General features: G+C 34.9%; 1 protein-coding gene across 4 annotated transcripts in view; it reads right to left on the bottom strand.

The window, feature by feature from the left end:
- LOC115882483 (muscle calcium channel subunit alpha-1) overlaps window positions 1-21,230 on the bottom strand; it is a 57,941-nt gene that overhangs the window by 11,537 nt on the left and 25,174 nt on the right. The window contains exons 3-21 of one of the 4 annotated variants that reach the window (XM_030900556.1): window positions 17,907-18,012; window positions 17,683-17,822; window positions 15,894-16,000; window positions 13,643-13,795; window positions 12,704-12,930; window positions 12,067-12,648; window positions 11,849-12,000; window positions 11,581-11,788; window positions 11,392-11,512; window positions 11,105-11,318; window positions 10,853-10,938; window positions 10,615-10,753; window positions 8,664-8,796; window positions 8,444-8,610; window positions 8,299-8,386; window positions 5,167-5,274; window positions 1,565-1,617; window positions 237-855; window positions 53-136 (exon numbers count right to left, since the gene is read on the bottom strand). In XM_030900556.1, the coding sequence (XP_030756416.1) occupies window positions 53-136; window positions 237-855; window positions 1,565-1,617; window positions 5,167-5,274; window positions 8,299-8,386; window positions 8,444-8,610; window positions 8,664-8,796; window positions 10,615-10,753; window positions 10,853-10,938; window positions 11,105-11,318; window positions 11,392-11,512; window positions 11,581-11,788; window positions 11,849-12,000; window positions 12,067-12,648; window positions 12,704-12,930; window positions 13,643-13,795; window positions 15,894-16,000; window positions 17,683-17,822; window positions 17,907-18,012 (3,487 nt within the window). Of the gene's footprint in view, window positions 1-52; window positions 137-236; window positions 856-1,564; window positions 1,618-5,166; window positions 5,275-6,415; window positions 6,524-8,298; window positions 8,387-8,443; window positions 8,611-8,663; window positions 8,797-10,116; window positions 10,250-10,614; window positions 10,754-10,852; window positions 10,939-11,104; window positions 11,319-11,391; window positions 11,513-11,580; window positions 11,789-11,848; window positions 12,001-12,066; window positions 12,649-12,703; window positions 12,931-13,642; window positions 13,796-15,893; window positions 16,001-17,682; window positions 17,823-17,906; window positions 18,013-21,230 lie in introns of all 4 variants that reach the window. The other 3 variants (XM_030900557.1, XM_030900555.1, XM_030900558.1) reach the window with 3 other exon arrangements.

Raw genomic sequence — 21,230 nt, 5'->3', positions numbered from 1 at the left:
ATGAATATCCCGACAATGATTGATGAGGTATTTTTTAATATAGGATACTTACGCTAACATCTTGATAAACTATATCGATGAAGCTCCCCAAGACGATAATGAAGTCAAAACCATTCCATGGATCTCCGAAGTAATTCTAAAAATTATAGTTTAGAAAAGGAAAAGGATATAGAATGGTTAAAAGCTTTAGTATAACCAAAATATTTCCCTCCGTTTGTCGGGTATCCAATACTCACTTTAGCCCTAAAGGCTGCTAGTTTAAAAACAAATTCCATCGCAAATACCGCCGTGAAGATCATGTTCAAGTAATCTAAAACACTACCATATTCGTCGGGCTGTCCGTGAAACTTCATAGCCAATGTGACTGTGTTGATAATAATCAAAGTAAAAATGGCGTATTCGAAAGGCTTGGACGTAACGAACCACCAAACCTTGTACTGGATTCTGTGCTTTGGAATGTATCTTCTGACGGGTTTGGCCTTGAGGGCGAACTCCATACAGTTCCTCTGGTTTTTGTCCAGTTCGCAGTTCTTGTACTCCTGTTCGCCTTCATTCTGGAATGTAACGATAACAAAACCGACGAATATGTTAACCATGAAGAATGCGATAATGATGATGTAAATGATGTAGTAGGCGGCTACTATGGGGCGGTAATTGTGAATTGGTCCTTTGTTTTCTTCGTTCGAGTCTATTGAGACGTAGAGGAGTCCAGGCCAGCCCTCGAAAGTGGACACAGTGAACAACGTCAACATCGCTTTGGCCACGTTGTCAAAATGGAATCGATTCGGTTCCCATTCCCTGTCCTTCATCACTGGCTTGTTTATGTCACCGTCAACGTAAACCAAATAAGTTCCGCTGCAGAAAACCAAAAATATTTTATTCTTTCAACTTCATTTCTACTTTAAAGGTGCGTTTACACGAGCCAAGTCACTTGAATTCATTTCGAATAAATGTAATATGATCGTCTAAACTCGAAAAATCATGTCAATTGGTCAAACGAGTTGATTCAGTTCTCGCTTGACTACGGTTTTGCCGTTAAAGTTGTGTTTTTAAAATGGCGACATTTAGTTGGTCAGAAGAAAGTTCTGTAAAGTCCATTAATATTTATGAAAAATAAGGTGTATGTGGAACACACAGAATCCGAAATACAAATTTAGTTAATGAAGGGTAATTTCTAGTTTAAGCCGATTACATATAGCGCTACCTATTTTTTAATTCTGAGTGCAACTTTTTCCAACAAAAAATTAAATTGATTTGCATCCACCCTTAATTTTTTTTGGTAATTTCTAGGATCCTAACTATTGTTAAGGTATTAAGATCTCTAACTAATCCATTTTCTGATCCATAATCTCCTTTTACGTCAATTTTTTTACGCAGTAAGCTTTCTATCAATTCTACTATCAAAATTTTGGCACTATGTAGTACTATCGCTATTTTGAATCAACCAGCAGAAGCTTTTGTTATGAAATGTGTAAACTCGGAATACGCTTTCAAGTCAGCTGCATTTCTGTGACTTGATCAATTCACTTGACTCGTAAAACTCGCCTTAACAAAAACCACTTACTTGCATTCACCTGCTGTCAGCTTCGAGCCATCAGTACAGTGGGAAAATTTACCCTATTTCGAAAAAAATCAAGTTTAATTAAACATATCCATGTTTTTATTTCGAAAAAATAATCACCGTTCAAATAAAAAGAAACCCATGCACAAAAAAATATTTATATTAGCTTGGAAAGGGAAGAAAATCATTCGGAACACTTTCTCTGAAGTAAAAACGATGTAATTTTCTTAAGTAATTGTAAACGAGATGATGTATCGCTATCTTGTAGGGTTATTTTTTACTATAGATTAGATTTTTTTTGTTTTCTTTTCCAGCAAACATGCCGTAGTTGTTATGATATTCCCTGATACGTCACAGATATCCATTTAATTTTATAACTACATATTTATACACTGAAAAAACCTGATTGTAAAGGTCACAGGTACCTACATTACCTATTATTATGTTTGTTTCTATTTAATAAAAAATATTTTTGATTCACGTAATAAAATAAAAATAAAGTTTTCTTATACCGTATAAATGTTTTGTTTATTATTCGATTCCGTGGTGATATTTTACATAATAATCAACTAATTTTCAAAAATTACATGAAATTGAGTCTTTTGTGATATACTAATCAAATCTGTATGCAAATGATGTATTCCATTGAAAGAGGTGTTATGAGATTCAATGCATATGTAACGGCTAAAATGGATACTTTTGGCTAGTCCTAAACTAACCAGCTATTTTACTAACTAAAAGTGCTGTTATTTTGAAAAAATCCACCTTTTCTGGAAAGCGTACTTCTTCATACCAGACAATTCTATTGTCTGATTCCCTTACTTCTCGACTTGACTAAAAGATGGCGCCTGAAAAAGTCTTTTAATTTCTGGCGGATACGTTGCGGTTGTGCAGGCAACCAGTAATACATTTTTAATTTCTGGCGGATGCGCCATTTTTCTTGACAGTATAATAACTAATAACCATTTATTATTTTGGCTAATATGATAACTCCATTATAGTTTTAGTCATGAACAACAACTGAAATACATTTTTGACTTTAAATTGACTTAAAATACCCATTTTAACCAGATTTTATAGATAGTTTGCAAACTCACCAGTTAGATTGTAAACTAGAAAGATTGGGCGGATTCCTTCAAAATAACAAGCGCTTTTATTAGTTTGCAAAATTGCTGGTTAGTTTGAAACTAACCAAGTATCCATTTTAGCAGTAACACGTAATAAATGAAGAAGCAATTATTTCAGAAGAAAACTACATCAGCGTGTGAATAAATCATAGTCGAATTTAAATTAAAAAAACATGCATCCATGCAAAAACAGGAACATCTACAAACTGCGACCACTTGTAGTCATAACTAGTAAAACGTGTCTCAAATCAATACCCTAAAAAAATAGTGTTAGAAATGGCTGCTCACATTCGACATAAATAAGTTAACTTTTGCCTGAAATGGCGTGCGCTGATGATTTCAAATAGATGGCACCATTCAGGTGACGTTTATCGTGCTATTCTTGAGCTGAATGAAGCCTTACCAGCATTACTACTTGGAACTTGCATCGCCAAACGCATCGCATAACCGATCGTCAATTAAAATAAATATTCTCAACGCAACTACAGTGCCCACAAAACATTTATTGATGGCAGGCTAAAGACAAATAACAGAAGATTTTGTAGGAATTTCTGCGACAACCCTCGTGCAGGAGGGTTAATCTATTTTGAGTTCGAAAGTAAGTTGGAAAAGGGGCAGGACAAAGATAGGAATCTAGGTCGGAAGATTTTCAGTTACCAGAAAACTTCTTAAAGAAAAAATCCAATTATTGGACGCACATAATTCCAATAGTACCAAATCTAATTCCTGATTAATAAACTTCTTGAAAGCCAATAAACAAAATTATTTAATATACATATTTTTATTAATTTTTAATTGATACAAGCAGACTAAAATACCAGAAAAAATTATCTAATAATATTATTTTTATTTTTAATTGCGTACACGGATATTAACAATGCTACAAATATTTCTGTAAATTTTACTGAAATTAAATATCGGGAATAACCAATAAACTATACCAGTTATGAAAATAATAACAGCAAAAAAGCTAGATAGAATCGTTCGCCCAATTTATTTTCGATTGGCTGTGTTAAAATTTCATAATTGTTTTGAAACGTTTCTCTTCGAAACCAACTGTCTATAGAGCACCGTACCCCTACGTACGACACAAATTATATTTTATTTTTAAAGTACTTCCAAAGCGTTAATGCCGAATTAAAGTTGAAAAAGAACTGAAATATTGCAGTATGATGGATAATGAAAATCATTCCTCGAAACGTATCAGGCCCTGCGAATTCACAATTTATCGCTCTAAAAATAGACAGATCTGAAAAGGTTTTGTTGAAATAGGGAAAAAATCCATTATTAAAATTGCATTTTATCTGATTGTGTTTCGAGAAATATATGTAATAACGACCATCGGAAATAAAAATAAAATGTAGTAAATAGAATGTCGCTGTACAAAAGCAATAAAATTTATGAGATATTTTTCGAGAAGATTCTTTTTTACGAAAGCGTAGAGTTACCATGCCAATATTGTAAAATATTTCCAGCAAAATTTACAGTTTTTTTGTCAATTTCCACTTTAGAAAATGGCCAACAATGAACATATCCACACTACCCGTAAAGGTGCGTTTATACCGGCTGCGCCGCTCCGCGCAAGTCATTTTTTTAACATATACTTTTGTGCGCGCTAAAAAAAATACACTTCAAAAGTATATTTTAAAAAAATGTTTCGCGGCGCAGCCGGTTTGAACGCACCTTAACATCGCCGTCCCGTCGGGAATGAATGAACTTCAAAACAAACAAATGATTTTGAACGCCCTAATTCTATATGTGCCTGTCTACAGTGTCTAAAGTCTGTCCAACGACTCAGGGAAGATTTGGACAGGCTACATAAAAAAAATGGCAGATAATACGATTTACCTGCGAATTAAAATTACAGACATACGCGTGACTGTCGACTAGTAATAGATTTGAGTGGTCCATCACCTTTGTAAAATTGTGGTGTAATCTATAATGAAATCTATAAAGAAGTGGTGTTCTAATATTATCAGAGATGGAATTCTGAAATTTATATATTCTATAAATTTATTTAAAAAGTTCAGTAGATTTTTAGTCAAGAATTGAATTTACTGATATAGTTATGACATCTTTGGGAAATTGCTGCTCGGATGTTTATCTTCGTTACAACTTCAAGCGATTGACGGATATAAGGATTTCAAGTCATCAGCGAGTTCGCTAGTTATCGTTCTGTTTTCCCTTATAGTATTAGTTTCTAGATATTCTTTACGCAAAACCGACGAATCTATTACGACAGTCATTCTAAAAAGCACAGTTCAACACTGACACTGGTTGTTCTGGAGAAATCGAGTGTGAAAGAATTGGAAGACCGGGATGTGGTAAAAACGGGAGGAATTCGCAGAAATTCAAAAGTGAGTTGTGAGCGTGATCTGTGAGCTGAGAGGGCAGCGCCCTACTCAAATCGCTATCCAATCAGCTACGACAGAACATGCACATCTACGACGCAGTGCAGCTCGAAGCACTGCACTTTACCTTAAAGAGCTGCACTCCGATGACAGCGAACATGAACTGCAGAAGGTAGGTGACCAGCATGATATTGCCGATCGTCTTAATGGCTACTATCACGCATTTCACTACATACTAGCCATAGGAAGATTCGGCATGAAGAGATGAAACAAACGAAATAGTCAGTAAAGCAGTGACGGCTCGGCAGTGCCGGAATTATAAAAAGAAATTAAAAAAATATGTTAAAATATTTTCGAAAATTCACTATGCGATATGAGGGAAACCTAAGAAACCAAATACAATATTTAGTTTATTACTAACCACCGCTTATTTAGTACCCATAACTATCCCAGATCTATATAAACGTATCTTATCTACCTATTTATAGCTTACAGGATGAATAAATTGTCTATTTTCTATATAATTGGCGGGCTGCTACTGTAATAAGCTGTGGTATCATCTTACGTTTTGTGGTGAAATTCTAAAAAAATAATATTAATGCAAATCTAGGTTTCTCTTATATGCATTTTTTTCAAATTCTGTCCGAGTTTGGGAGCGATATTTCGATTTAAATATGACAGACTTACAGAGGTATTATACTGCCGAGTATACTAAATTTTAGCCTTATATTCGTATTATTATTATTCATACATTATTCATAAACAGAACACGAAATAACATTTTGATTCAACATTGAATATCTCAGAGATTTGTGATAAAAAAGTTGGATTGATAGTGTCTTTGGTGTTTACTTTTATTGTAGTAACTTTTAAGATGACATTTAATTGTTCTGATTCTAAATCTCTTACACTTTTGAAGATATCGAGAGTAGTCTGAACACCAATCTTTAAGCGAGCTCAGAATCCGACTTATTACATAGGAGAATCTGCTATATGAGAAATCCAAGGCAAAGTTTTAGAATCAGAGTCGTGTGCATGGACGTTGGACAGATAGGTTAAAATTGTTAATCACAATTTTGTGTTGGTTCCTAAGTCGCGAACCGCCACTGCAGCGAGGGAAGTAGGTAAAGCGCACGCGCGGCCGAATCGTTGGGGCAGCGGGCAGCCGTCTGGACGTCAAATGCACCCTGGGTCGACCTAGCAGGGGCGGCGCGGCAATGCCCTACCCTAGATATGACTACAAGTGCTTGACACGAAGGATGCTGGAAGGCCCAGTTGCCGATACGGCGGCCATGCGGGTTAGTAGCTGCCCCGGTTGGCTGCAGTGGGAACCCATAGGTGCATTTGCTGGACAACAACGGACTGCTGATGCCTACCTTAAACAACTCGACTCCGATAACCGCAAACATAAATTGTAGCAGGCACGTGACCAGCACTATGTTGCCGATGGTCTTAACTGCCACGATAAGACACTGGACTACTTGCTAGGGACAGACACAAGTAAGTCATTGAAACCAAGATGGCACCAGCCGGATAGGGCCATTCCCGCACCTAATCTTTGGCTCAGATCGTTGTGGATTTACCAGTGACGTGCTCATAACCTATTCCACACAGTATTTCGCAAAAAATAAAATTTAAGTTGGGACCATTGGGCTTCCAATAGAAAATTGTTCAAATCTTCCACAATGCATCACCCCCCTTCACCAAAACATCCGGTCTGCGGATCCGGCCTTCGCACCCGGCCTTTGGATGAAATCTTTGCGTTTGTGGCTACACTTCCTGTTGAGAACTTGGCTACAATCCAAACGGACTGTACCATGTAGGTCCTATTGGAACTTAAGGTAGCCGTTACATACATACAGTTTTTCCTCAAGGTATATAAAACTACGCAGGATACTCGGGTATATAGCAATAGCGTCTACCCATAATAATGCTTTGGTGATAATTGTTTGGTGTCCGTTTTATACGCCACAAGCTGATGCTCCAAAATTGAAAGAATCTTTGAGATTTTTTTTATTATTTTTATTATTCCTTACACTCTTTTCTTAAAGGCGGAGATTGAGTTGAGCAGAGCGCTGCCGCTGAGTTGAGCAGAACGCTGGTTCGCTGCTCGCGACGAACGTTTCGTTAGCAGTTGATACGCAAAAATCTCATTTCGAATGCTTGGCTAGCAATGCTCCAGTATCTTTTGCATCATTAAGAAATGCTGTATCTAGAAATCGGGAGTACTGCATTTATTCAAACTATTCACTAAAGGCAAGGCTATCTTTCGAATATTTTAATGAATTCTTCCACAAATTGATGGTCTATATTTGCAAAATAACCATGCTGCACAGCGAAAACTGGTAAATTAACTTACTATACTACCACTTCTGTTCGGGCAGGTCTGCAGAGTTATTTAAAATTTCAAATATTATTCTCTGGATTGTACAGTTCACCGGCAGCCTCAAGATACAGGTTGCAGAATATCTCAATGTTTGGAGTGCGCAGTTCAAACCTTGAGGAAAAATTATATGTTTATGGCTAAATTTAAAACCTCACCTCTAACCATCCTTTATCATTATATCAGTATATAGTAATATTTAAACATTATTTTTGCTACATTTTAAAATGAGCCCAAAACAGCTCATTGTATCGTGGTAGATTTACGTATAGTTAGTTTATTATTTTTACTGAAATTCAGAAATAAATAAATCCAAAGAACTATAATATGCTTTATTATTCATTTTCATTTATATGGGCAAGCATCAGAGCAACAGCTTTATGAAATTATGATATGCATAACCTATAGAGACAGACTCCTTGAAAGCAATCTGATAAAGAAACGCACCTACGAGTAGAATATTAAAAGCAACGAACATAGAATTAAAATCCGCCAGCCGACTAGATCTGAAATAATTAAATTAAGGATTTTCTTATATAGAGATATAAAAGGAAATTTCTCAAAGAAAACTTATTTATAAGTAATATAGGTAACGTAAGATATTTCTAGGAGATAAATACATTTTCAATAACTTTATTATTGAAAAGAATTTAGATAAAAGCCGATAGCATATAAGTATTTCAGCATCGGGCTTTGTTACTAGAATAATATTCGAACACAAACTTATGGCATAGTTTCAAGAAATAATACCGTATCTCTGTCGTTGAGGTAAAAATAGAACGCATACTTATCGAGAAATAAGTTTGATACAAATAAAATAAAAATAATGAGCACGTCACTGGTAGGAAATATAGAAATAGTAAAAAAGACACCTACCTTAAGTCCTTTAGCGCGATTTATTGCTCGTAGAGGCCTTAGTACTCTTAAAACTCGAAGAATTTTAACTACTGACATTGCTCCCTGACTGGAAATCAAGAGATAATCACACTTTGTTTGAACTGATCGCAAACTATTGTTTTACCTGTTATAAATGGACACCAAAGAAACGCACACTACGACTAAGTCCAGTACGTTAAATGCTGATCTTAAGAAGGCACCCTTATGTAGAATGCATCCGTATGATATTGTCTTTAATACCAATTCCACGGAAAATATTCCAGTAAAAAAGTAGTCGAATTTCGTTAATATCTAAAAAAAAACTACATGAACGCGTTCCAGTGCACATATCAAAATATACTTGCATCGGCTTTTTTATTTTCTTTATCTGGAATTGGATCTTCCAAAGCTAATAAAGCGGAAGAAACCAAAATACAAACCAAAATTATATTGCTGAAGTACGAATGATTGCATAGCCAGTGGCACAGAACCCGAAATCTAGAAAAAAAACGGAAATTTTCCCGATTAAGAAAAAATCGAAATATTTATCATATCTGAAACTCAGCAAACAAATCGCGTTTGAAAAATAATCTAGGGATTTGAGGAGAAACAAACTGTATAAATACTCAAAACTTAATATTTAGAAACACATAAAACTACTGGAAATGGGTGTAAAGATTACTTTTCAAAATATGTTTAATTCACTCGACTCTTTAATTAGTTTGGTTGCTGAGAATATAATATAACATTCAACGACTGATTTCTACGACAAAAATCTAGCAGTTCACAAAGAATGAAAATCAAAACAAAATAAAAAAAAAGAATCGCTCTGTCGATGCGTGTAACTTTGGAATATTGAATGATGATCACAAAATAGTGGATGTCTAGACGATCATACATAAGTCCAGAGATTAGGTTTGAGGGAGGTTAGGGAAAGGATAAGTTGATTAGGGAAATAGGATAAAGGGTAATAAACAGTTGTTTTTAATTTACGAAGGTTAATAACGCGATGTCGATTCAAAAATAATTTTATAAAATTCCGTAAATTCATCTAACTCTAATCAATCCGTTAATGCCTTTATCATTAATATCAAAATGGCCTATATTTTCCTCATCTACGCACCAGTCAATTATTAAATAACCCTTAGCGAAATTGGAAATGATCACGCTTCCCGATAATTAAAAATAAACCTTCAATTTCTAAATGAAGTATTTGAACGTTTACGAAATCTGTGATAAAACTATAATATTTACAAACTCCAAAATTACACACCGAAAGATTCGTAAAAATGGATGATGGTCACTTGCGCCCAGTAGTCATCGGAGGACATTGTTAGCCCCAAAGAAAAATTCAGAGACTTACACAAATGCATTTATTTTATAATTAGTTGCAATAATATTAAATTATTGCCGCATTTATTTGCACAGTAAACTGAAATGAATCAATACATTTTCAAAAACATATCTAAAAGTCTATGTAAGGTTAATAGACTATGTGTTTTATTTTTGGAAAGTGTTCAGGTCAAAGACTGTCCGAAACTTGGCATAGATAGCCTAAAAAATTTAACCGCAGGGCGCAAGTGGTGTATATATGTCGGTAAAAAATAATATGAAAAACTGTTATGAACAATCAGACCATTTTGAGCATAGCAAATTAGCTAAAGACATTGAAACTATAAAGGGTGGTTCTACGCTGGTTGGGGAGGTCCGCACTGTGCATTTAAACAGTACGAGGCCATACTACACAGTACCGGAACAGGGTGCAAGCAACACACTGAGACCTAAGGCCCTGCTGGCATGTCTACTGTCACATGTCACCTGTTCGTCGGTGAAAAAACGAAGAAAGATGACGCAGGGGGAATGGGAACTTTCTGAGAGTTTTGTTTTATTTCGGACATGCGCCGTGGCCTAGCCCCGACGCGGCTACCCTCATCGTTATCATCTCCGTTATCTGTAATGGCACACAATCACACTAATTACTATCTGAGTTCTACCAACATAGCTGCAGAAGAGACCAGGTTAGACGATCCTCGATTACCACAGTGACCCGAACGGTATTTTGATTCTATGGTACTTAAGTCTTTTCTATTATTAAGCAATTATGCGTCTAGACCATCTATCTGAGATCTTCGATTGAAAAGAAGCACGTTGGACTAGTATCAGAGTATCGTTCGAGGCCCTAAGTATGGGGTATCGGTATTTTTGGTCCGCTATTATCGTATCCCTAGGTCTGTCTATCTAAACTAAAGAACGCCAAGCGAAAGAGATAGAGCGAAAGGAGCGATCTGCAGCTATGTTCTGTTCTAGAAGGCGTACCTGTTCTTATACGAAAATATAAAAAAGGCACTGCCCTTCGGTATCGGCTTGATTTTCTTAAGTATAGTGACCTCTGAGAGACGGCGTGGTCTAGCCGAGTCTTTCGAAACAACGACTATGTCTTCTCCCTCTTCGTCCTCTAAAAATGACCGTTATAGCTTGCTATGTCCGTCACTCGCTAGCTCCTTTTCTACGCTTAAAAAGAAACCACAAATGACAAAATTTAATACTGCCTTACCTTCGTTTTGGCCAATGTCCTCCTCCTCCCCTTCCAGAGCTATTTTCGTATGAGATTCGGCTTCCTCCTCATCCTCATGGCCCGATCTACCCACACATCAAACACCAATCAGATATGATTTTCCAGTATAAAGTAGATTATCGCCTACAAGACACGTTAAAGAGATATCTCCAAAAAGGGATATCTTCATAGAATTAGACGTTGTGTTGTGGCGACAATCTTTGGAATTTCTGAAAATTATATCGAGCTAACCTTTCGGAATACTGTCCATCTTCCATTTCTTCTTCTAAACTGTGCTCCTCCTCCTCAACTTCTTCTTCCTCTTCTTCTGGATTTGGAGTAGGACTCTTCGACCTCTTATCTTCCTCTTGCTGTTTTTCCTCCTCCTCTTTTTCGATAGCGGTCAGAGATTCCGCGTCAGCCAAGTTGTCGACGGCGATAGCCAAGAAGACGTTCAACAAAATATCTGTCGTTTGGATTTAAGTAGAAAATATAATTTTGCGCATTGATCATTTCAATTTTTGTTAATAAAAGGATACAGTTACCACAGATAAAAAGGATTATATAATATATAGAAGCTAGAGCACCAAATCCTTTAACACCTCCATAGGCTTCTATACCGTCGTACATGACTGTGTTCCAGTCCTCACCAGTCAATATCTGGAAATATTTGTTTTAGCAATTCGTGATATGCCAGGAATAGAGTATAAAGTATTTCATTGACTTACTTGAAAAACAGTCAATAAACTCTGCCAAAAACTATCAAAATTATATCTAGGCTTTTCTTCGGTCTTCCGATTAAATCGTCCACCAAAAACTTGCATTCCCAGTAGGGCAAAAATAACAATGAATAAAAATAGTAGAAGCAACAAAGAAGCTATCGATTGTATAGAATTTAACAACGAGGCCACCAAATTCGACAGTGACCGCCAATATCTAAAAGAAGTATATTTCAAATTATCAGAAACTGAATGAATTCATGCTGGTTGTTCTTACTTTGTAACTTTAAAAACTCTTAACAGCCTAACACAGCGCAACACAGATATTCCCAGAGGTGGCATTATGTTTGAGTGAGTTAAAACCATTTCAGTTATACTGCCGATAACAACAAAACAATCGAAACGATTAAATAAGGACACAAAGTAACCCTAAAAATACAGAAAATCGGATTAATATAATTTTTTTAGTTCGGGTTTTATCTTATGAGGACTTACTTGAAAACCCAAACTATACATTTTCAACAACATTTCTATTGTAAATAAGGCGATAAAAAACATATTTGTGTATTCTTGAAAATGGTCCAACCAGATAGGCTGCTGGTAATGCTCGGTGGCTAAAACGCCAGTATTTAAAAACACTAAAACAATTATAAGCCAATAGAAGGCCTGCGATTTGACGGCTTTACGGCAAGCCCTTCGCATCCTCCTATTGACCCGGTCAAAGTCTTTTTTCTTCTTAGTAAAGCAAGAATCCTGCTGGACCTCTTCCTCCAACTGGTCAGTGGACGCCATCTCGTTCGATATGGCGTTCCTCTGGTCCTGGTTTTGTTGATCCTCGCCTTCGGGCTCGATGTCCTCAGCTTGAGTGATCCAATCCAGATAACCCCGGAGGTCTTCTTCGAGCTGCTGTTTCTCTCTCAGCTTGTGAAAGTCGCCCCTTGCCTTAGCCTTTTCTCTCTCTTTGGAGAATTCTCCGCTGAGGACACCAAGAATCAAGTTCATAACAAAAAACGCCCCTAATATAACCATGGAGACGAAATATGACCATTGCCACTCCCTTCCTAGAGCGTCTTGTATCTAGAATTAGCAAACATTGCTGTTTTGTTGAGATTTATTGAAAAAAATGACTTACATTGTAAAGTACGTCGGTCCAGCCTTCTAAAGTAATGCACTGAAAGACAGTTAACATAGCTAAACCGAAATTATCGAAATTGGTAATGCCGGAATTTGGTCCTTTCCATTCATTTTTACAGCCATTTTCAGAATTCGGTTCGTGACAACCTTTACAAACGAATTCGGGTCCAATTTCAAAACAGTTAAAACCATCACCACATGGATGTGGCTCTTCCATTTGTTCCCCTACAAAATTATCCCCAAGTGATTTGCGCATCCCTGTACTTTTCTGACCTGATATATCCAGAGTCAAAGAATATTATTTAACGCGGAGGGTACGTTCCTTGACAAGACGTTTATTGAACCAAATTTGATATTATATAAACTATTCAGGATGACTCTTATATAAATGCAAATATTTTAAGCAATGATATATTTCGACCCCAGAAATACGGCTATGAGTTATTTTTAAATATAATTTTTTTTATATAAAAAAAAGACCTTCAAGAGTCTTGCAGCCAGACCAAGACCAAGACTAAGACCACTTCTTATCTGCGAGACCATGACTGTCCAAGACTAAGGTAAATATTGGTTTTGATCTTGCATTTGCTTATTACTACAGAGAAATCACTGGTGTCAAAAATACAAACGCGTATAAGCTAAACTGCAAATAAATATGTAGAGTAAACAAAGGGACTCCTGTATTTTAATATAAACCTATGTATATGTATTTATGAAACGTCGCGATAATATGAAAAGTTGTTTCATTAAACTAGAATCTTAGCAAAACTATTAACAACTCTTCCATCGCTGTATTGATATAAAAACTTTTCACTTCGAAGCTTCCGAATTGATTGATAGACTCGTCAACAAAGAAGTTAAATTGATTCTTGGCTGCTCTAGATATAACAGGGCTAGGGAATATCGTTCCCTTCCGATAGATAGGGGCGCAGCTCACCTGTATTATTGTGAAAACAAGTTTTATGCATTTGACCTGAGAACAACTCCAATCCGATAATGGCATAAATAATAATAACGAACAACACAAGGAGAGCAATGTGTAATAAAGGCACCATGGCACGCAGAATTGAATTTAACACGACCTGTAAGCCTGAAAGACAACAATTATAACTCATAAATTTTATATTACTAATTCATTACTAGCCGTATGTTTGTTTCAAACCAATTTTAATTTTGTTTATTGTATACTCACCGGCACGAAAAACGGCACCTCAAATTTTGATGTAATTTAAAGTTTCATATATTTTGTTCTAATAGGCCGATTTTGATGATTTTTTAAGCAATCTCTAGGTAAATTAATTGAATTTTCACTATCTCTTTCTACATTAAAAATGAAGTTCACCATCTGTCAATTAAACACAAAATGTTGTTATTTAGGTGAACGTTTGAACCACCCTATTGAATATGTTAAAATAGCAAGTCATTTTATCATCTAGGTGCATCTTTTCTCGATAGTTAATTTTTTGGTTCTTCTCAATAGCTTTATATCTTTTGATTATATTCGCTTTTAAAGAAAACACTAACATATTTTCAACATTAATTTTTACATTAAAAACATGGCTTTACTTTTAGTCCCAGTCAACAGGCCCATAAAATAGTATTTATGATTTATGTAATGTCACTATTAAAGTCACTCTTATTGAAAACTCATATTATTATTGTCTGATGACTGTTGGGCACTTACTCTAGTAGAAATAGTTTTAAGTCCAGAAGCTGTATCCGCTATAGTTGCTTTAACTGAAAATGATAGACATCAAAATTATATCGCTAACAAATTAGGTGTGCACCGCGTACTGGTTTGTTTCCCTATACAGCGATACATTACTGTTATTGATATACAGATTTAGCGACGTACATTCAAAAAACGAACCAGTGTGCGGTGAGACGTGGACGGTGGACGCCAGACGTCGCAAGGAAATCCAGGAACCTTCGCATGAGAACTTTCGAATCGAGACCTTTGTCGAGACGATCGACTTATTGCAAGTTTATCGCTAAGAAACCGCCGTTTGCCAGCATTTCAAATTTTTAACGAATTGCGCATAAGGAACGTGCATGTAAGTGAACGGACTGTAAGGAGAAGAATAAACGAAGCAAATCTTATGTCAAGAAGGCCTGCTTCGGGACCAGAACTCACTAGGTCTGTTGACTAGGACAATATAGGACCAAAAGCAAAGGCATGGTTTTAATGTAAAAATTACGAAAAAATGTTAATGTCTTCATAACAAAAATAAAGTTGTTGACATGAACTAAAAAATAAACTATTGAGAAAGGATGCACCTAAATGATAAAATGGTTTTTAGTTTTTAGGTTCCTTGCTCTATTAATATATTCCACAGGGTGTTTCAAAATTTCGCCAAAATATCAACATTTTGTTTTCCCTCGTACAATTGACATATCGGAATTTTCATTTTTAATTTAGAAAGAGATACTAAAAAGTCAAATAATTTATCTGCAAATTGATTAAAAGATCATCAAAATCGGTCCACTAGAACACAATATATAACAATTTTAATGCCCTTTTTTCATGCCGGTGAGTGTATATTCGTGATAAAAAATTGAACGAATCCTATACGATATGCCCTGAAGTGACGTAAATTTGAGTTTTTCTTTCAGATCAAATCGAAAAATAATAGAATTTGACATGGGCGTAGCTAGAATTTTACTTAGGTTGGGACAAAAAATGCCAAAGCCATGCAGTACCAAAATCTGGTTTATCTTATACTGTTAAATTTTAATTGCGAATTAATTGACCAATCTGCTTTTCATTTACAAGACTTTGGCTGTGATTATATTGGAACTGTGATAAATAATAAAAGCAAAGGTACTAGTGAAGAAACTCTCTGTTCAATTGAACAAAAATTTGAATTATTCGCTACGCCCATGGATTTTGATAACATTTAATGAGCTTGTAAAATTATGGTCGGTTTTTCACAAAATGATAAATTGTTTTTGCCGCAGAATTAATTTGGGTTTTGTTAAAATTAATTCGACGATGAAAAGCGACGTCATATCAGAGCAAATTTAATTGGATGGTCAAAAGAAAGGCCATTTAACTAATCCCGGTAGCTACAGAATACGGAAGTCTATTTAAGGCTCGAAATAATCCGTGTAATGAAAATTAAACTGTTTTTTTCTCTGTGACCGACTACAATGATCATTACAAAGCATTATGCAGCATTAACACTTACTTGGTACTCCAGATACCAATCTCAAAGGTCTCAGTACCCTGAAGGCTCTCAAAGCCTTCACATCGAAACTATCTCTTGTCAAAAATGAGAGTGCCGTACTAATCATACTGAAAATCAGATTAAAATGATCAGGGATACTAGCTGCAACTCTTACTTCATCAACTCTGATACTTAAAAATACACCAAAAAACCAGCTCAAATTTAAGGGCGTATATAACTCTGGAAAAGCAGAAGACAGGCGAAAATCTAGATAAATTGGATAAACATGTTTGTTACAAACGTTGAACACGAAAAAGCAATATCTATTCTTGCAGATCCAATATTTTATTGATTTGAAATAAATTATTATTTTTATCATTTATGAATTCCGTTTAATTTCCTAGGCGAGAAGAGAATTCGAGGTTATATGACTTTTAATAAGGAAATGTTTTTAAAAGTAAATCTGGTAACATAAAATTTCCAGTTGATTCTATAACCCAGTTTGTATAAGTAGGTTGGAAGGCAATTCCTATTTTACAAATTTCTAGGTTTACGACCAACGAATATTTCATAATAAATGTTTGCTCCGTCGTTTCATTAAGCTTCAGCTTTTTTATCCTATTCAGTAATAGAATAATAACAAGATAGCTGAAATAAATAAGTTTTATTTGAGTAATACAGACAGCTTGTACACAACATAAATAATTCTACAAACAATGCGTCGAATGGGGTGGGCGGATTCTGGAATTTCACTCAACTTTCGTATTAGTAAGTTCGATGATAATTTAGTTCCAAGTACTTTGTACAAGTTCGGATTTGGAACTTCTAAATACTTTCATAAAATATCTCTTAATTAAAATTCGTTGTTTTCATCAAAATTCATTAGATGACATTTTACTTTCTGTATTAGGTAGAGCAAGTAAAATTAAAATAAAGAAAATGAATGATTTTCACTAAATTAATTAATATTACGAAAACAAAATTTCACACCCACGATTCGTAAATAAACTTCTGATGGAAAATCCAACATGAGTAAAAGCTATTTTTTGCTCATTCATATGGGAAACGTCAAATGACTCATTTATTACTAAAATAATTATCACGGAAATCACACCATTTGCTCTAAATTGCATAAAAGACGGTTTGACCAGAATGTATCTAAAGGTACATACACACATACAGTTTATCCTCAAGATAAAACTGCGTAGTCCAAGTCTTCAGAATTTTATCGTTGATATTTTATGGTAATTCTTTGACGTCAATTATTGTATTCGTCGTCAACTGATGCTCCATATTTCAAAGAGTTATTGATTTTTTATTCTATTTTCTGTAGGAACTTATAATGTTATTTTCCAGACCAATCCAAGTATTTTTTCAGTCACAATATCTTTCAGCGTAAATTTAATTTAAACTATTTAAACGTAGAACTTTACTTAAATACTGCCACTATCCCTCCCATACTCAATCTCTAGACGTGCCACTGCTTATTAGCAGTGGCGGCGGTAATTGCGGTAAAAAAGAAAATCCAGAAAAGGCATGGAACAAAATGGCACAATACGCCGAAAAATTATATAAATTGTCGAATAGAGAATAGAAATTTTCGTAAATTTGAGAAAAAACTGAATGTGTGTGGCCATCGTTAACGTGTCCTATTTTTATATTTACCTTGGTTCACTTTTCAATAAATTTAGGAGACACATAATAAAACTGCCTGGCTTTCTAGCTGCTCACCAAAGCTATATCACGTGAGTACAAATTAATATCAGCAATAGTTTTAACGGTGTATTTTGATATGCGTTTTTTTACGTACCCTATAACAACTATAGTAAAGTCGAGCAAATTCCAACCGTTTCTCAAGTACGCCCCAGGGTGCATAAAAAAACCATAAGCTATAATTTTCATAATGCATTCTGCTGTAAAAATTACTAAAAAGATGTACTCGATCTTTTCCTAAAAGAACAGAAACTGACTTTTTAACAGAATATTTCATTTATGAGATATGTATGACACGTGAAAAACATAAAAAAAACTTACCAAATAAGCGTTTGTTGTATTTGAATCACCATTAGGAAATGGTGTATAAACAGCCAAGGCAACACAATTTGCAAAGATGGTCATTAATATCAACCATTCAAAAGGTCTAGTTAAAAGTTCTTAAGGAAAACCTTTGTTATTTTTCACCTGAATGTATTTAAAAAGCTATACACAAACTTCTAATGTTTATTAGAATTTTAATGTAAGTAAAATTAGCACTTTAAAATGTCATTTTTTGTCACTTTATAGCTTTAATAACGAAATGTTTACCGTGTTTCATCTCAAAAGTTGACGTACGAACGATCGATCTAGAGTAAAATCCGTTTAAAAACATAAATCTTTAATTTACGAGAATTTTCCATAGAGAAAATACACGCTAAAAACATTGTTTGACTTTAAAAGCCATAAAACCAATTAAAAGTTTACATATTACTTATTTCGCCAGAAATAAAAATATGAATATATTTTCAATAAAAATCGTAATAAAATTGAGCTAGTCCTACTGCAAGGCGTTTACAAGAATGTATTGTAGGAAAATAGATTTTTCTTCAAGATACATATTTATTTAGGCCTATATTGGAACGGCAAAGAAGAAAATTGACTATACACATTTTAGTAGGGGAGCCCAAGCGGGGATTTTGGAATTTACTCAAGCGCCGGCAGGCAGAATAATATAAGGGGAAAAACCTTGCATCGTTAAGTACCTGCACCATACATGAAATTTTTATACAGGGACGTGCGTATAGGATAGTCGATCAGAGTAGTAAAAAAAATGATGGCTAGAAAAACTCGAGCGCGTTAGATTAAGGCAAGCTGAGTTAATTACATGTAGAAAAGTGTCCATTTAAATAATCTGACGATTTCAACTGACATAAGGTGACGGGAGAGTCACAAAGTTGCAAAAACAGTCACCTGGACATTCTGGGGCGTGGTTATTTTTTATTGTTTCATCTATGAAATCTGCCATAGGTTCTGGTCGCGTCAAGTCGTCAGGCTTTTGAATAGGAGCTCCTTTAGAGTTCACTTAATATCCCTTTTGAATCTGTTGCACTCGAATGATTTTTTTTCTTTTCTTATTTTCTATCCCTCCATAGACAGTCGCTAGTCCCGGCACTACAGTAATCCGGATACTGGTACTATTCGGGCATTTTCAAACATTTGCTGACATTCGGATGCAAAAACTTTTATATTTTGTTTGGGAAAAATCTTGTCAAATTGCCGAGCAGATTACGATTCCGAAATTTGCAGTACGCAGTATAAAAATAAACAAAACAATGCAGATGGGTTCATCAAAATAAAAATTAGCTTCGTGGTGAAAGCTCGAAAGACCTATTAACGTTTATACCGCGCTGCAAAGCGAGGAATCAAGTTTTTATGTGAAGAATAATTTTATCTATAATTTTAATTAATTTTAATAAGTTAAACGTTATTTTTAACAATTTTTAAGTTGTTTTGAAATATATTTAAGTGGCTTCAGTAATCCGAACGCCTCGATAATCCGGCAATATGCCGGAACGATATCTGCCGGACTACTGAAGGTATGCTGTAATAATATATATAATAATTTTTGAAAACCTTCCCCCATCGGTAAAAGAGCATACATATAATTTTTTTTTATTTTTAGCATCTAATTTTCGCAATACAATAGGCCCCCACGACACTCGACTAAATCGCCATTTAGCATCTTGGCTCCCCTATTATTAGGCCTATATTTGAACGACAAAGAAGAAAATTGACTATAAACATATCAGCGAAACGAAATAAATTACGAAAATTCCAATAACAAAATAAAATGGAATCAAATAAGTTGTTTTCAATTTTTAATCGATGGAATTTTTCAATTACGGATATTTCATATTTCATTAAGTTTTGCTGATTATTAAATAGATGCAAACCGAAAAAAATCAATGTTCTTGGAATAAATCGAAACAGCCCCCGTCAAATCTAATTAAAAATTGATTAAAACGATAGTATCGCGACCTGAATCGTGTTAATAAATATGTAGAAAAAAAGCGGCTCTCTGGCGATGTGGCACGGTGATGGTACTCTTGGAAAAATACAATAACCAAGATAAAGCAGGTAGGCAAATAATTGAAAGTTTCCACACAGCATCAATCATCGAGATTTATCCAGAAATAGCTGACAGCATGCAGCAGTTCGCGAGAACAAGCTGATTAATCTTAATATTCGTTCTGTCGTTCTGATTCTTGTTCAAATATGACGCTACTTTGGCTTCGGCTATAATTACGACATCAGAATATCTTGCCTCTATTGACGTATAATACTTAATTACAGCAAAATGTTCGTCTTCGTTTCTTAAGCGTCGTCCACACGCAACGACTTACCGTACTATTTGCTTACGTTGACAAAACGTTGCAGATAAAACGTACAGACAAATGTGTGTCCACATTACAACATCCAGTTCTTCAGTCGTGGTCTTTAGATAAAGTGGTGTTCTATATTTGAATATGATTGAGTTTCTTCCATAAGTACTCCATGCTAACTTAATTCTTCTGTTGAGAGACCCAAATATTTATATTCTTCTACTATTTCCAGTACCTATTGTGTTATTTATTGGAATATTTTTCTGTTTACTAGTTCGTTGTACATTACTTTAGTTTTTGCCTCGGTTTTTGCTAAATTTATTTTGAGACCTACTTTATTGCTGACTGTTTTTAGTTCGTTAATTTGTGCTTGTAGTTCTTCTTGTTCCTCTTGCTGTTTGCTTAAATAAGTTAAAAAAGGCAAATTAAACGCCTTAACTACGTCTCTACTATAGATCTTTTGGGGTCTCTTGATGGTTCAGAAAATTAAGTAAATTAAAATACCACATATCCGGTTTATAAATATCTGCATCACTATCGTAGTGCAACAATCTCGTAGGCTTGATTTTTTTCTTCCCTGTCACTGTATTATTTTAATTTTATTCGCTGAACTCACTAACTTGCTGTCCACACGCTACGTTTATATGCAACGTTTTGACGACACGAGCAAATCGTACCAAGTCGTTACGTCTGGGCCACGCTTTAAGACAAATAAAATATCACCAAAATGAAATCTTCAATGCAAAAAAACTAAATAATAAATGTGTTAGAATGAGCTTTTTTTTCTTTTATATGTCAAATTTGTTATATTTATGTATTACTGACTTCTGACGTTCCAAGACGATGTCTGACAAATCCATTTCTTCTCCGATTTTGTTGATGAATTAAAGAAATACTCGGAAAATATCTCTTGTTCTTGGTCCCACCAAAAAAAAAATCAATCAGAAAAATGTAACGAGATCGCTTTAAATCGAAAAGAAATTGAAAAGAACATTATATC

Source organism: Sitophilus oryzae, unplaced genomic scaffold (genome assembly GCF_002938485.1).
Source record: "Sitophilus oryzae breed Bouriz unplaced genomic scaffold, Soryzae_2.0 scaffold_177_pilon_pilon, whole genome shotgun sequence".
Lineage (NCBI taxonomy): Eukaryota > Metazoa > Arthropoda > Insecta > Coleoptera > Curculionidae > Sitophilus > Sitophilus oryzae.
The sequence above is the reverse complement of the archived record's forward strand: the minus strand, read 5'-3'. Positions and strand labels throughout refer to the sequence as shown.